The sequence below is a fragment of the Oncorhynchus mykiss genome, chromosome 15 (genome assembly GCF_057628025.1).
Source record: "Oncorhynchus mykiss isolate SJ-2025 chromosome 15, ASM5762802v1, whole genome shotgun sequence".
In the NCBI taxonomy this organism is placed as follows: Eukaryota; Metazoa; Chordata; class Actinopteri; order Salmoniformes; family Salmonidae; genus Oncorhynchus; species Oncorhynchus mykiss.
This window is the reverse complement of record NC_143036.1, coordinates 60,025,240-60,040,690: the sequence shown is the minus strand read 5'-3', so window position 1 is coordinate 60,040,690 and position 15,451 is coordinate 60,025,240. Positions and strand designations below refer to the sequence as shown.

General features: G+C 45.9%; 1 protein-coding gene across 5 annotated transcripts in view; it reads right to left on the bottom strand.

Moving 5' to 3' along the window:
* Window positions 1-1,716: 1,716 nt before the first annotated feature.
* The window catches only part of LOC110490363 (USP6 N-terminal-like protein), a 97,113-nt gene continuing 83,378 nt past the window's right edge, over window positions 1,717-15,451 (bottom strand). For 3 of the 5 annotated variants that reach the window (XM_090200521.1, XM_090200519.1, XM_090200520.1), the window contains 9 exons: window positions 13,766-13,873; window positions 13,262-13,371; window positions 11,579-11,627; window positions 9,555-9,675; window positions 9,157-9,251; window positions 8,735-8,800; window positions 8,080-8,179; window positions 7,687-7,839; window positions 1,717-4,677 (listed from right to left, as the gene is read on the bottom strand). In XM_090200521.1, the coding sequence (XP_090056647.1) occupies window positions 3,038-4,677; window positions 7,687-7,839; window positions 8,080-8,179; window positions 8,735-8,800; window positions 9,157-9,251; window positions 9,555-9,675; window positions 11,579-11,627; window positions 13,262-13,371; window positions 13,766-13,873 (2,442 nt within the window). In that variant the 3' untranslated portion in view covers window positions 1,717-3,037. Of the gene's footprint in view, window positions 4,678-7,686; window positions 7,840-8,012; window positions 8,180-8,734; window positions 8,801-9,156; window positions 9,252-9,554; window positions 9,676-11,578; window positions 11,628-12,341; window positions 12,395-13,261; window positions 13,372-13,765; window positions 13,874-15,451 lie in introns of those variants that run through there. The other 2 variants (XM_090200522.1, XM_090200523.1) reach the window with 2 other exon arrangements.

Below are 15,451 nucleotides of genomic sequence, written 5' to 3'. Positions count from 1 at the left end.
TTGCACGGTCTTGCAGGCCTTCTCATGCAGCTGCAACAGTAAGTGCATTTGTAAATCAGGACCTTTGTTGAGTTGGGCTCTGGGATGGTGCAACTGTTGAGAATGTGAGTTTATGGTTGTGTGGGGGGGAAAGGGTTGAGTGTGTGTGGGTGTATGTGTGTATCCCACAACTGTTGAGAATGTGAGTTTATGGTTGTGTGGGGGGGAAAGGGTTGAGTGTGTGTGGGTGTATGTGTGTATCCCACAACTGTTGCGAATGTGAGTTTATGGTTGTGTGGGGGGAAAGGGTTGAGTGTGTGTGGGTGTATGTGTGTATCCCACAACTGTTGCGAATGTGAGTTTATGGTTGTGTGGGGGGAAAGGGTTGAGTGTGTGTGGGTGTATGTGTGTATCCCACAACTGTTGAGAATGTGAGTTTATGGTTGTGTGGGGGGGAAAGGGTTGAGTGTGTGTGGGTGTATGTGTGTATCCCACAACTGTTGCAAATGTGAGTTTATGGTTGTGTGGGGGGAAAGGGTTGAGTGTGTGTGGGTGTATGTGTGTATCCCACAACTGTTGCGAATGTGAGTTTATGGTTGTGTGGGGGGAAAGGGTTGAGTGTGTGTGGGTGTATGTGTGTGTCCCACAACTGTTGCGAAGGAGTAAAATATGTTAGGGACAAGAGAGGATGATCCACAGCAAAATATAATACAAATTGAGGTGAGGGCGATGGAAATGCATTTGGCAGTTGATCTACTTCAATTTGGTAAATGGCCCTGTGTGCCCCTTTCGAAGGATGGATCCTAGTCTGTTCAGGGCTATGAGATGTGGGGGGTCGGAGGTGGTCTGACGGGCATTGGGATGATGGCCCAGCTCGGGATGAAAAAAAAACAATGTTAAAAACAATGTATGTAGCATTCAAATTACCTCTAATGTATTAAACAAAAATTAAATAAATTTACTAAAGAACTGATGAAGCCAATCTTCCAATTATTTTATATTTACTAATTTAAACATAATAGGCCCAAATACATGAATGGGATGCAGAGGTATTGTATAATATATCCTGTGTTTAGTTCAGCCTGCACTGGTTAAAGACACGTTTTGTGAGAGGTTACCTGGTGGCCGTGGGATTGAGGCATCCATTGAATGTTTAACAGTGGCTGTACTACCACCAAAGACAGTGCTACTAAAGTACAGTAATGTTCTATGCATTAGCACTGTACCGCCACATGATGGCACCATTGTATCCCTTGAGAAGCAAAGGTTTGATGAAAGGCAAATTGAGTGGAATGTTCAGAATGTAACTATTGCTATGACCAAATTCCTAGTTTGGCCCACAATACAAATATTTTGGTTGCAATAAATAAAGTACAAGACAATGTGCTAAGTGAAAAATAACATGCAATACTCTTAGTAAAGCACTTAGGGGTCCTGGAAAATTGGCCTGGATAATCCTTTAAGAGAAAATGGTCTGTAAAATTTAGACGAGGGTGTTGGCAGCTGCATAGGGTTGGAAGAGGTTGCAATTAATTTTGACTGAAGTTGCTCTCCACTAGAGGGTAGTGTTTCCTCAAATATCAGCAGATGAATAACGTTGGCACTTCTTATCCCCTTTTCCAGTATCCGGCCTGAGCTTTGTGATCCATGCATGTAGAATATGTACGAAGACACTTCACTGATGTATGAAGGGAATAGCAATAACATTCTTACAGAAATAAATCTACAGACACATGATCAGAAATGCACACCCCAATTTGTTTTATTAAGTAAAGAAAAGTCTGAAGAATGACCTGAAACTATTTTGCAATTAATTATTTAACAAAAAGAAGGAATGACTTATTTGCATGTTCAAATAATAACAGCATAATTATAACTGTTTGAGAATGATAAGCATTGTATCAAAAAGTACATAGTTGAGAATCAGCAATAAAAGGGGAGGTGGTTGAATATGTATTTAAATGTGTGACGTCACACTACAAAGTAGTATGTACAGGTCAGTAAGTATTGATTTAATATGTAAGTGCTGGTAACTGAACAGCAGTGAATGTGACTGCTGAAAATACAAGACATGAGTTGACAATTAAAGCATATTGCGGCTTAGTAAGTACTTCCACACCAGTGCACATCATCTATAGAAACCTCTTGCAGAAAGCTGACACTTACTCTGTGGTGATGAAAATACCGTACTGTTAATATGCAATTAATGTTCATGTAAACTTTTCAGAGGGAAGTAAATCGTACATAACTTCAGGGGAGAAAAGGGGTGTTTTTCCTACGGACGACAAAATAGTTCACTGTTACAGTCTCAATATGGGGTATAAAGCCGACACTGGCCTCGATACCCAAACATACTGTACACACTATTTGGGTTACAGAAATGCTTTGCAATGACTAGAAATTACAGTGGTCGCTAAACTGAGCGACAGAATAATCTCAATGAAAAAATTAAAGTTGAAAAAAATGGTCCTTATACAGTGGAGGTGCTTCAAAATGTAAATGATTTATTTTCGACAATGATTTTAAATCTGCACTGATCCGTAATTCTATTATTTGACAAAGCTTTGTTTCTTCTCTCAGAAAAATAAGATATTCACAAGCATATAGAGTAAATTGACCTCTAAAGTAGATGTTTTGGAAGTAACTCATAAAAAAATAAAGATGGAAAAGAAAAAAGGAATCATTGAGTTTGTCTCGCCAGGAGAAGTGTCCCTGTCTACTCCGTATAACTCCGTATATTAACAAAACATCATTTACTGTACATTTTCAACTCTAAAAGATATATATATATATACTTTTAACTCCTGTCGTTAATGATTTAACATCCAAAAAATAAAATAATCAATCTTCAGTGGGTTAAAAGGGATCCATAAAAACGTCAAAAGCTGGTATCCTGCAGCATTCACGATGCAGTATGACTTTACGGGTCAGAACGTCACATATAAAGCACAAACAGACCAAACTAAAACTCCTTAACCCCAGTAGGACTTCCACTGGTCTCTGCTGCCACAGTGTCAGTGACTAAACCTCAGTGTCTTTCTATCCCTCTCTCCTCCTATCACAGCAACATAGACTCCTGCATGGTGAACGCCTCTGGTGCGTGCCTGTAGTGTTGTCCTCCGAACAGCGGGGGGAGCTGCTGCCTCATGGTGGGCTGCTGCTGCTCGTGGAACTGTGTCCTGTAGTGAGCCAGGCCGTCAGGGCCGGGGGGGAAGGTGAACTCCTGCACGGGGGACATCTGGGCCCTCTGGAAGCTGGGGGATCGGGGTACACCTCCAGGGGCACGTGTCATGTCACCACCTTCCTGCTGCCTCCACGGCTGCACCTCCACTGCCCCTCCCCGGCCTGGCCCCTCAGACAGGTAGGGTTGTGTCTGCTCCCCTCTCCTGTGCCCCTCGTACCTGTTGTAGGCAACAGTAGGGTACACCGGATAGGCGGCTGCAGCGGAGGTGAGCCGTGTGGGCTGGTGCAGGTATGTGGAGGCGTTACTACCAGGGCTGTCCAGCTGCTGTATGGTGCGGGGGACCTGCGGGGCTACAAGGGTCCGGGGGGGCTGGGCTGAGCTGGGAGGCTGCCTGTGGGTGGTGGCATAGGAGTTGTTCATGAGGGCCTTCTCCGGAGAGTGGCTGGGCCGCTGGGTGGTGACGTACGCCCTCTCCCCATACATCAGACCCATAGGTGGGGTGCCTCGGGAGGGCGGGGGGCCGTAGTGCCTGTCCTCTCCCAGTCCCCTCTGCTCAAGGCTCACACTGTATGGGGGGTAGTGGAGTGGCACCATAGCAGGCCGGCCGGGGGAGTACTGCTGGGGGGGCGTGTGGTACTGGCTCTGGCCGTTGGGGTGGACATAGGGTTTACCCCCCGCAGGGCTGTTGAGTGACAGAGCAGCAGGGATGTGGCGTTTGGCCTGCCTACCCACTGGTCCTTGCAGTCTGGGGGTGGGGGGTAGGGATGGCGATGGTGGCCTCTCCAGCTCCTCCACAAAGTCCTGCTCTGCCCCCCCGGGCACGTTGTCGTACTGAGAGGAGTTGGAGCCGCGGTTGGAGCCTGGGATCAAGCCCCTGGAGCGGGGCCGGGGGTTGAGCAGCAGGGTGTCATCAGGGCTGGAGGGATCCGGGGAACCACCGCGGCTCAGCTGGATCTCCCTGGCAGCCGCTGCCTTGGCCGCCTCCAGCTTGGTCTCGGACGGCTTGACCCAGCGCGGGGCGATGTCTTTACGGGAGCTGCTGGAGGCGGCATTGGAGTTGTGATTGGCCGTGGCGTGGTTCTGAGGCTTCCCTCCATCCACCACTTTTATAGGAGGGTTGTTGTGTGGCGAGGGAGAGGGCGCTGGGGACGGTGTAGGTGTGGACCCTGTCTCTGGAGTCGCAAGGGGGGGTACAGAGGGCTGTTTGCAGTGGGGGTCGATGTGGACGGAGGGCTGTTTGCAGTGGGGGTCGAGGTGGATGGCGTTCTCTCCGGACCCCCGTGATCTGGCCTCCCTCTTCTCAGCCTTGTGCTGCCGGACCAGCTTCTCCAGGGAGTCCCTGCCTGCCCGGTTGGGGGGTTGGCTGTCCCGCTGGTGCTCGGGGGAGGGGCTGGGCGCTTTTGGGGGCACGGCCGGCTGGGCGTGGCTCTGACCATTCGCCACGTGGTTCTGGTTCACCGCCGGCTCTGGGGGAAGCTGCCCAAGAAGCTTCTTGGGATACTCGTCCTCTTTACCTGCACAGATACAACAGACAGACGGGTTAGAGCACCTGGAGGGAGAACACAAAACGGAAAAGGCATGTTTTCAAACGAAGAATATTAAAAAAAGGGCAATATGGATTCATGCAACATCACTGCCGACGGGGGGTGAAAATAAAGAGAGAATTACATTCACCACAACACTGAATAATCACGTCTCCACAGGCGAGAAACCAACCAAGGACATAACAAAACACAACATCTGAAATAGATATCTGATATTAAAATCCCAGAGCGCGAGCCAGAGGCATCCAATTAGGAAGTGCCATTCAAAAGTGTAGACTGAAATAATGTGTTTTCACTCAGTTTCATTAAAATGTAGGTAGCTGCAGCAGCAGGCCGACCTCAAAAGGTCAGACTGAAATGAGCTAACGGACTGTCCTTAAAGACTTTACAAGCACTTGTAAGAAGTAAAGTAGGAAACATCGCTGAGTTAGCAGTCAAGGACAAACAACATAAATATCTCAACTCCATGCTGTTTTAAACTCTATTACTTGATGAGTATATTATTATCATTATTATTATTATTATTATTATTATTATTACTACATGAAAATAAAGTGCAGTACAGGTGACACAGACACAGAGAAACAGACAGTGAAGGTGGGACACTGGATGTGTTGGGCTCTGGTAGGAACAGTGTGTCCACAATCACCATAGAAACCAGGAGACACGAGCTGGAGAAGAGGAAGTGATGTGACAGGACCAGGATGTGTTGTGAGTTTGAACCAGGAAGTGCTGTCACTGACTGTTATTAATCCACAAACTAAAGTGGCTCTCTATTGTGTAAGAATGTGTCCCATTTCCCTGTCCTTAGACTGAACGGGTGAAAACAATATGGAGAAACTCTGCCTGTAAGTCACAGCATCCATCATTCCTACACAGCTTCCTGTCCTTCTCTACTTTCACTTAGAACCACTAATCTGAAAAGCCTGGATAAGGGAAATAATGGCTCTTAGGTTGGGGATAAAGGAAAGGAGACAAGAAGTCAGAAGCCATTCAAATGTATTGGGACCCAGCCGAGATCAGTGCTTTATTGCTTTCACCCACCCAGTCTTCTCAATTTGGACTCAGGAGAGGAAGCCACTTGAGAGTATTGAGGATTCACCCAGAATACAGGTGCTTAAGGGTTGCCAAGTTAAGGGTAGGACGCAGTCCCCACCCCACAATCAAAACGTAAACACAGACAACAACCCATTCAAACCTTTGTTTAGCCTCTTATTAAAAACCTCATCCAGCAATTTAACTGTCAAAGTTGGAAGAGTTCTGGGTTGAAGATGAGCTCCGAGTGCTGCAGTCGAACAAAAAGCCTCCTCTGTTGGATGATACTTATTATCCTGACACCAGGAAGAGAAAATAGCTCTCTCACCGTGTGTGTGTGTACACACACAACCAGGGTGGTAGGATGCCACAGTACATTAGGACATTTGGAGGTTAAGCCATTATGTAGTCTACAATGTTGAGCGGTGACCAGTCAAAGCTTTAGGCGAGATGTATCTTACTAACTGAAAGTATCGACTCAAAGTATCTTACTAACTGAAAGTATTGACTCAAAGTATCTTACTAACTGTAAAGTAGGAATTAAAGTATCTTACTAACTGTAAAGTAGGATTTAAAGTATCTTACAAACTGTAAAGTATTGACTTAATATATCTTATTAACTGTAAAGTATTGACTTAAAGTATCTTACTAACTGAAAGTATTGACTCAAAGTATCTTACTAACTGAAAGTATCGACTCAAAGTATCTTACTAACTGAAAGTATTCACTCAAAGTATCTTACTAACTGTAAAGTATTGACTTAAAGTATCTTACTAACTGAAAGTATCGACTCAAAGTATCTTACTAACTGAAAGTATTGACTCAAAGTATCTTACTAACTGAAAGTATTGACTCAAAGTATCTTACTAACTGAAAGTATTCACTCAAAGTATCTTACTAACTGTAAAGTAGGATTTAAAGTATCTTACAAACTGTAAAGTATTGACTTAATATATCTTACTAACTGTAAAGTATTGACTTAATATATCTTATTAACTGTAACGTATTGACTTAATATATCTTATTAACTGTAAAGTATTGACTTAAAGTATCATACTAACTGTAAAGTATTGACTTAAAGTATCATACTAACTGTAAAGTATTGACTTAAAGTATCATACTAACTGTAAAGTATTGACTTAAAGTATCTTACTAACTGTAAAGTAGGAGTTAAACAGTTACTACTGTATTTATAATGACTATCTACAGTACCTCGCTAAAAGCAGGCAGAGACAACGAGTGTGGTAGTAATAGAGGAGGATAATCCCTCCACTACAAGACTCCAAGGTAGCTTTACCAATAGTAGCTTTACCAACAGTAGCTTTACCAACAGTAGCCTGGTCTGAGTTGCAGTAGCTACTGCACAAGGTTGCGGTAACATTGTGAGAATGTTCTGTAAGAGATGCCCAGGGCTGCTGGGTAGACAGGCGACAGACAGACAGAAAACGGAGGGACAGGCGGAGGAAGGGAGGGATGGACAGATGAAACAGGGGAACACCAGTCAGGATAGCCCACCGGTTACTGTCGTAGGAGGGGATGTGGCCCCCACTCCCACCCACACTTTTGTAGGCTGGGCCGAACCATTGGGAGAAGAGGGAGAAGAGGCAGATTAAGCAAGAGACAGAAAGCAAGATGAGACAGACTGCTATCACTAATTACTACTACCACTGGTAATACTACTACATAGCAGCCAGCAGGAGAGCTGTGTGTGTGTGTGTGTGTGTGTGTGTGTGTGTGTGTGTGTGTGTTTGAACTGGAACTGTGTGATTGAAGGGGAATGTAAGTGAAGTAACATATGCAGGGTGATACATCCGTGTGTGTGTGTGTGTGTGTGTGTTGATATTTTAAGCTTGTGTGTGGCAGTTGTCTAATCTGCATGTGTGGGACAAATGTATAGCCTCCTGTAATCAGTGTGTATGAGAGGTGTTGGGGGCAGAAGGCTACCTGGTGCGGCCAGCTCCAGTTTGGACCTCCTTAGCTCCACCATGTTGTTCTGCAGCTGCTCAATCACAAAGTCATCCTCAAAGAAGAAGTCCTTGGCCAGAGTCACCTGCAGAAACTCAACCAGATCCTCCATAGACAGCTTCAACAGGTGCTCTGCAAGCAAACACACACACACACACACACACACACACACACACACACACACACACACACACACACACACACGGTGTGAGAACACTTTCTCCTGTGCAGTTTGAGGACAGTCACAGATCTTAGAGGTTAGCGGAGGTGGTTCAGTGAACATGATGAGCAACTTTGCCTGAGACCTGAAACTGGGGCTTTAGATCAGCGGGCTAAAACCAGGTGGTCACAATAGCACTGTTCTGGTCTTACTCTTGTGCAGTTTGAGGACCGTGTAAGACATGGCAGTCAGAACTCTCTCTCCCTCCAGGATATAGATGTCCCAGATCCGCAGGGTCAGGGTGAAGGGGGTCTGAGGGAGAGATTGGAAGAGAGACAGAGAGAGGAAGAAAGATGATGAAGAAGAGAGAAAGGGAGAGAGAATGAGTGAGCCAGAATGGAGGAGAAATAAATATATTTTCACTTTTCAAATAACACTTTCTTTAGCGCAACACGCGCAGCAGGCATGGTGTGATAATGACTGATGCTTTACAAAGACATATTTAGAAAAGCTGCAGACCTAAAGGATACAGAGGGAAGGGGATGTGATTCAGACACTCACCCTGTCTAACATTCTGATACAGAGGGAAGGGGATGTGATTCAGACACTCACCCTGTCTAACATTCTGATACAGAGGGAAGGGGATGTGATTCAGACACTCACCCTGTCTAACATTCTGATACAGAGGGAAGGGGATGTGATTCAGACACTCACCCTGTCTAACATACTGATACAGAGGGAAGGGGATGTGATTCAGACACTCACCCTGTCTAACATTCTGATACAGAGGGAAGGGGATGTGATTCAGACACTCACCCTGTCTAACATTCTGATACAGAGGGAAGGGGATGTGATCCAGCCACTCACCCTGTCCAGGAAACACTGGAAAAACCACTTCATAGTGTACAGGCTGGTGAACACCTCCTGTGTGTCCTGAAACAGAGGTCAATGAGCCATTACCACTCCGTGTCTGTGTGTGTGTGTGTGTGTGTGTACGTATGTATGTGCGTATTAAAAAATGGCAGTGGCCTTGGTTTAACAGCAGTGGTGAATCTGCCAATGTGCCCTAGGCCCCATATTAAAAGCAGAATAAAAGCCATATCTGTGTGTGTATGGTTGTGTGTGTAGACAATGCATTTCTCTCTCATTCCACCACCCTTTAATCTCAACACATCAAAGGCTGCTGCGCCACTCAACTCAGTCCCCCATACCAGCTGGCTTAGGCTGTCATTCATATACCACTACCCCCTCCCCAGGCTGTGTGTGTGTGTGTGCTCTGCGGGCCTCACCAGGTGTGACTTCAGTTTGGGCATCATCTTCTTGAGGATGCGGTCATGGTGCTCCTGGAAGCGCATCAGCTTGGGGAAGCCGGGGATAAAAAACCCTAGAGGGGAGGAGATCACAGAGCATTTTTATAAAATGTAGGAAATTACTCTGGTGGTTCTCGCTGTGTGTGGGTCTGAATGGAAGGGACGGGAGATTGGGTGAGCTCTATAGATATCTGGTAAGGAGGTGTAAGGGAGGGTTCTCTAGAAATGTGTTTCTTCACGTTTTATGGGGCCCAGAAGAGACAGCCTAAGTCCTGGAAATGTATGTGTGAGATGGGTGTGTGGGTTTTGCGTGGGCTATTGAATGACGGTCTAACACTTCGATAGGATGTTACACAGTGTGTAGTGTGTGTGTTTACCATGCATGGCGTGTTTCTGTCCAGACAGCAGTTTGACCAAAGCCCAGAAGGCATCCTCTTCATTCATATAGATGAGCAACAGAGCAGTGATCTGACTCATGCCCTGGCAGTACCCCACCTCCTATACACACACACACACACACACACACACTTTTATAATGTATAGACAAACATACAGTTGAAGTCGGACGTTTACACACACCGTAGCCAAATACATTTAACCTCAGTTTTTCACAATTCCTGACATTTAATCCTACTAATAATTCCCTGTCTTAGGTCAGTTAGGATCACCACTTTATTTTAAGAATGCGAAATGTCAGAATAATAGTAGAGAGAATGATTTATTTCAGCTTTTATTTCTATAATCACATTCCCTGTGGGTCAGAAGTTTACATACACTCAATTAGTATTTGGTAGCATTGCCTTTAAATTGTTTAACTTGGGTCAAACATTTCAGGAAGCCTTCCACAAGCTTCCCACAATAAGTTGGGTGAATATTGGCCCATTCCTCCTGACAGAGCAGGTGTAACTGAGTCAGGTTTGTAGGCCTCCTTGCTCACACATGCTTTTTCAGTTCTGCCCACAAACTTTCTATGGGATTGAGGTCAGGCCTTTGTGATGGCCAATTCCAATACCTTGACTTTGTTGTCATTAAGCCATTTTGCCACAACTTTGGAGGTATGCTTGGGGTCATTGTCCATTTGGAAGACCCATTTGCAACCAAGCTTTAACTTCCTGACTGATGTCTTGAGATGTTGCTTCAATATATCCACATAATTTTCCTGCCTCATGATGCAATCTATTTTGTGATGTACACCAGTCCCTCCTGCAGCAAAGCACCCCCACAACATAATGCTGCCACCCCTGTGCTTCACGGTTGGGATGGTGTTCTTCAGCTTGCAAGCATCCCCCTTTTTCCTCCAAACATAACGATGGTCATTATGGCCAAACAGTTCCATTTTTGTTTCATCAGACCAGAGGACATTTCTCCAAAAAGTATGATCTTTGTCCCCATGTGCAGTTGCAAACTGTAGTCTGGCTTTTTTATGGCGGTTTTAGCGCAGTGGCTTCTTCCTTGCTGAGTGGCCTTTCAGGTTATGTCGATATCGGACTCGTTTTACTGTGGATATAGATACTTTTGTACCTGTTTCCTCCAGCATCTTCAAAAGGTCCTTTGCTGTTGTTCTGGGATTGATTTGCACTTTTCGCACCAAAGTACATTCCTCTCTAGGAAACAGTCCTGAGCGGTATGACGGCTGTGTGGTCCCATGATGTTTATACTTACGTATTATTGTTTGTACAGATGAACGTGGTACCTTCAGGCATTTGGAAATTGCAACCAAGGATGAACCAGACTTGTGGAGGTCTACTATTTATTTTCTGAGGTCTTGGCTGATTTCTTTTGATTTTCCCATGATGTCAAGCAAAGAGGCACTGAGTTTGAAGGTAGGCCTTGAAATACATTCACAGGTACACCTCCAATTGACTCAAATGATGTCAATTGGCCTATCAGAAGCTTCTAAAGCCATGACATCATTTTCTGGAATTTTGAACGCTGTTTAAAGGCACAGTCACCTTAGTGTAAGTAATCTTCTGATACAGTGAATTATAAGTGAAATAATCTGTCTGTAAACAATTGTTGGAAAAATTACTTGTGTCATGCACAAAGTAGATGTCCTTACCGACTTGCCAAAACTATAGTTGGTTAACAATAAATTTGTGGAGTGGTTGAAAATCGAGTTTTAATGACTCCAAACTAAGTGTATGTAAACTTCTGACTTCAACTGTACATACAAAACTGCACACAAACTCACTTTTCTATTTCTACACAGGACCAGAAAAGGTTGGTGGAGGGAGAGAACGGGGAGGATGATCAGGAGGAGCTGGACGACGAGGGGGGAAAAGAAGGACGAGGGAGAGGAGAAGGACGAGGCTGTAGAAAATAGTTGATTGGGATGAAGAGGTAGAATAAAGAAAAGCGGTTTCGGGGGGATTCATTCTGGAATGTGTGTAGTGTGACTCACCGTGTTGTACATGGAGTAGGCTGTTAGGACGTGGAACAGAGCCTGCTGCCTGAAAACAACAACAAACAGTCAACCTACTAATATAATGACTAGACATCATCTGATGGAAGTGCAGGTTAACTATCAGGAACATCTCAGGAGATTCCCAATTGATCACAAAAGGGGAATTCAGGTTGCTTTTATATTTAGCCAGGTTAGTCTCATTGAGATACATTTTTCAAGAGAGATCTGGTCTTCTCTCATCATTCAAATGCTCTAATAGTCGTACTTGTCTTCGAAATGAGATGAAGAAATGCATTAGTGATTTTTACTTCCTATATTTGGCCAGTAATGGCAACCTTTTATGTTTGAGGTAGTAGGAAATGTTATGCTTTCATGTCAGTACTGAGGCAATGTGTTTAGTTCCTGTGAGGCTGTGGCTGCCAGGTCCATGTTGCTCTCTGACTCTGCAGGCCACAGTGTTTATTTCCCAGGGGCCCCTGGTTCTGGCTCTCTCCATGACGTCATCAAGCAGAAGTAAAAACACAGAAAAGGGAAGTGTGTCCTCTGACTTCCTTATAGGGAAATGTCCATGTCAGGCACCATTATGACAGAAAGAGGTATGGCCAGACAGATGTGCATCATGGCCCAGGATACGACCAAGGGTTTTTCCTAGTCAGGGCACATGGTCGAGAAAAACTCCAGACCCCAATTAAGGGTACTATTCTGTAGTAACTATGTGTAGATGATGTACTTCTCATCATGTTGAGTATGAGACACTGACTTGACGTCGTAGCGGGTCATGAACATGACGTGGTCCCTGTGTGTGTGTGTGTGTGTGTGTGTGTGTGTGTGTGTGTGTGTGTACAGTTGGAGGGAGACACTGACTTGACGTCGTAGCGGGTCATGAACATGACGTGGTCCCTGTGTGTGTGTGTGTGTGTGTGTGTGTGTGTGTGTGTGTACAGTTGGAGGGAGATACTGACTTGACGTCGTAGCGGGTCATGAACATGACGTGGTCCCTGTGTGTGTGTGTGTGTGTGTGTGTGTGTGTGTGTGTGTACAGTTGGAGGGAGACACTGACTTGACGTCGTAGCGGGTCATGAACATGACGTGGTCCCTGTGTGTGTGTGTGTGTGTGTGTGTACAGTTGGAGGGAGACACTGACTTGACGTCGTAGCGGGTCATGAACATGACGTGGTCCCTGTGTGTGTGTGTGTGTGTGTGTGTGTACAGTTGGAGGGAGATACTGACTTGACGTCGTAGCGGGTCATGAACATGACGTGGTCCCTGTGTGTGTGTGTGTGTGTGTGTGTGTGTGTGTACAGTTGGAGGGAGACACTGACTTGACGTCGTAGCGGGTCATGAACATGACGTGGTCCCTGTGTGTGTGTGTGTGTGTGTGTGTGTACAGTTGGAGGGAGATACTGACTTGACGTCGTAGCGGGTCATGAACATGACGTGGTCCCTGTGTGTGTGTGTGTGTGTGTGTGTGTGTACAGTTGGAGGGAGATACTGACTTGACGTCGTAGCGGGTCATGAACATGAAGTGGTCCCTGTGTGTGTGTGTGTGTGTGTGTGTGTGTGTGTGTGTGTACAGTTGGAGGGAGATACTGACTTGACGTCGTAGCGGGTCATGAACATGACGTGGTCCCTGTGTGTGTGTGTGTGTGTGTGTGTGTACAGTTGGAGGGAGATACTGACTTGACGTCGTAGCGGGTCATGAACATGATGTGGTCCCTGTAGGTTCGGTTCACATCCAGGTCAATCTGACGGACATCAGGAGACAGACCTCGAGCCCTGAGCTTCAGCTTCTACACACATGAAACACAACAGCACAGAGAAAATGAGGGAGTGAGTGAGTGTGTAAGTGTGTGTGAGAGAGAGAGAGTTTGTGAGAGTGAAATACAAAGGAATAAAACTACTCATCCATCCCGCAAATGTTTGAGTTATATTAAAGCTATATTATATATATTAAAGCACACCTGTCCACACACACACACACACACACCCTGTAATAATGGATGAAGCTCTGAAATCTAATAAATCTAATAAATCAGGGTTTGAAGCTGGCTGAGTGGAGAGAGACAATAGGAGAGTCAAGTGGTGTGAATGTGTATAGTTCCTACATGCCTTTGCCCGGGGAGAAAGGAGGGAGGACGTTGGTTCCTATGCTGTGAGCTCTTGGCTCGTGTTTCCATAACGTACCTCGTAGAAGTCTTTCTTCTCCTCCTTTATTTTGGGAACATCGAGGAGCAGACACCACACCTCTCCTCGGAGCTGTAGGGGAATTCCCTTATAGATCCGCCTCACCAGCTGGAGGGAGACATGGATACGGGGAAAAGGACATTCTTAGTGTAACATCAAAGAGACCATGCTTCACCTTCCAACCACACCCCTTAGCCCTAATGCTCAAGGTTCAAAATGCCTTTGTGCCCAATCAAATTTGAGCTACACAACCAAACAGTTTTCATGATGATTGATAGTATGAATAATCTGACTCACATTCAGCATTAAGGGGGTAATCAATCAATCATCAAGAAAACATCAATCAAATGTTACTCAAGTGGATAGTATGAGAGGACAGGTGTATGTGTGTGTGTGTGTGTGTGTGTGAGTGTGTGTGTGTGTGAGAGAGAGGACAGGTGTGTGAGAGGACAGGTGTGTGTGTGTGTGAGGACAGGTGTGTGTGTGTGTGTGTGTGAGAGGACAGGTGTGTGTGTGTGTGTGTGTGTGTGAGAGGACAGGTGTGTGTGTGTGTGAGAGAGGACAGGTGTGTGTCTGTGTGTGTGTGTGTGTGAGAGGACAGGTGTGTGTGTGTGTGTGTGTGTGTGTGTGTGTGTGTGTGTGTGTGTGAGAGGACAGGTGTGTGTGTGTGTGTGTGTGTGTGTATGTGTGTGTGTGTGTGAGTGAGTGAGTGAGTGAGTGAGTGAGTGAGTGAGTGAGTGAGTGAGTGAGTGAGAGAGAGAGAGAGAGAGAGGACAGGTGTGTGGACATGTGAGTGTGTGTGTGTGTGTGTGTGTGTGTGTGAGAGGACAGGTGTGTGTCTGTGTGTGTGTGTGTGAGAGGACAGGTGTGTGTGTGTGAGTGAGTGAGTGAGTGAGTGAGTGAGTGCTTTGAGAGACTAGTCAAGGACCATATCACCTCCACCCTACCTGACACCCTAGACCCACTCCAATTTGCTTACCGCCCAAATAGGTCCACAGACGATGCAATCTCAACCACACTGCACACTGCCCTAACCCATCTGGACAAGAGGAATACCTATGTGAGAATGCTGTTCATTGACTACAGCTCGGCATTCAACACCATAGTACCCTCCAAGCTCGTCATCAAGCTCGAGACCCTGGGTCTCGACCCCGCCCTGTGCAACTGGGTACTGGACTTCCTGACGGGCCGCCCCCAGGTGGTGAGGGTAGGCAACAACATCTCCTCCCCGCTGATCCTCAACACTGGGGCCCCACAAGGGTGCGTTCTGAGCCCTCTCCTGTACTCCCTGTTCACCCACGACTGCGTGGCCACGCACGCCTCCAACTCAATCATCAAGTTTGCGGACGACACAACAGTGGTAGGCTTGATTACCAACAACGACGAGACGGCCTACAGGGAGGAGGTGAGGGCCCTCGGAGTGTGGTGTCAGGAAAATAACCTCACACTCAACGTCAACAAAACTAAGGAGATTATTGTGGACTTCAGGAAACAGCAGAGGGAACACCCCCCTATCCACATCGATGGAACAGTAGTGGAGAGGGTAGCAAGTTTTAAGTTCCTCGGCATACACATCACAGACAAACTGAATTGGTCCACTCACACAGACAGCATTGTGAAGAAGGCGCAGCAGCGCCTCTTCAACCTCAGGAGGCTGAAGAAATTTGGCTTGTCACCAAAAGCACT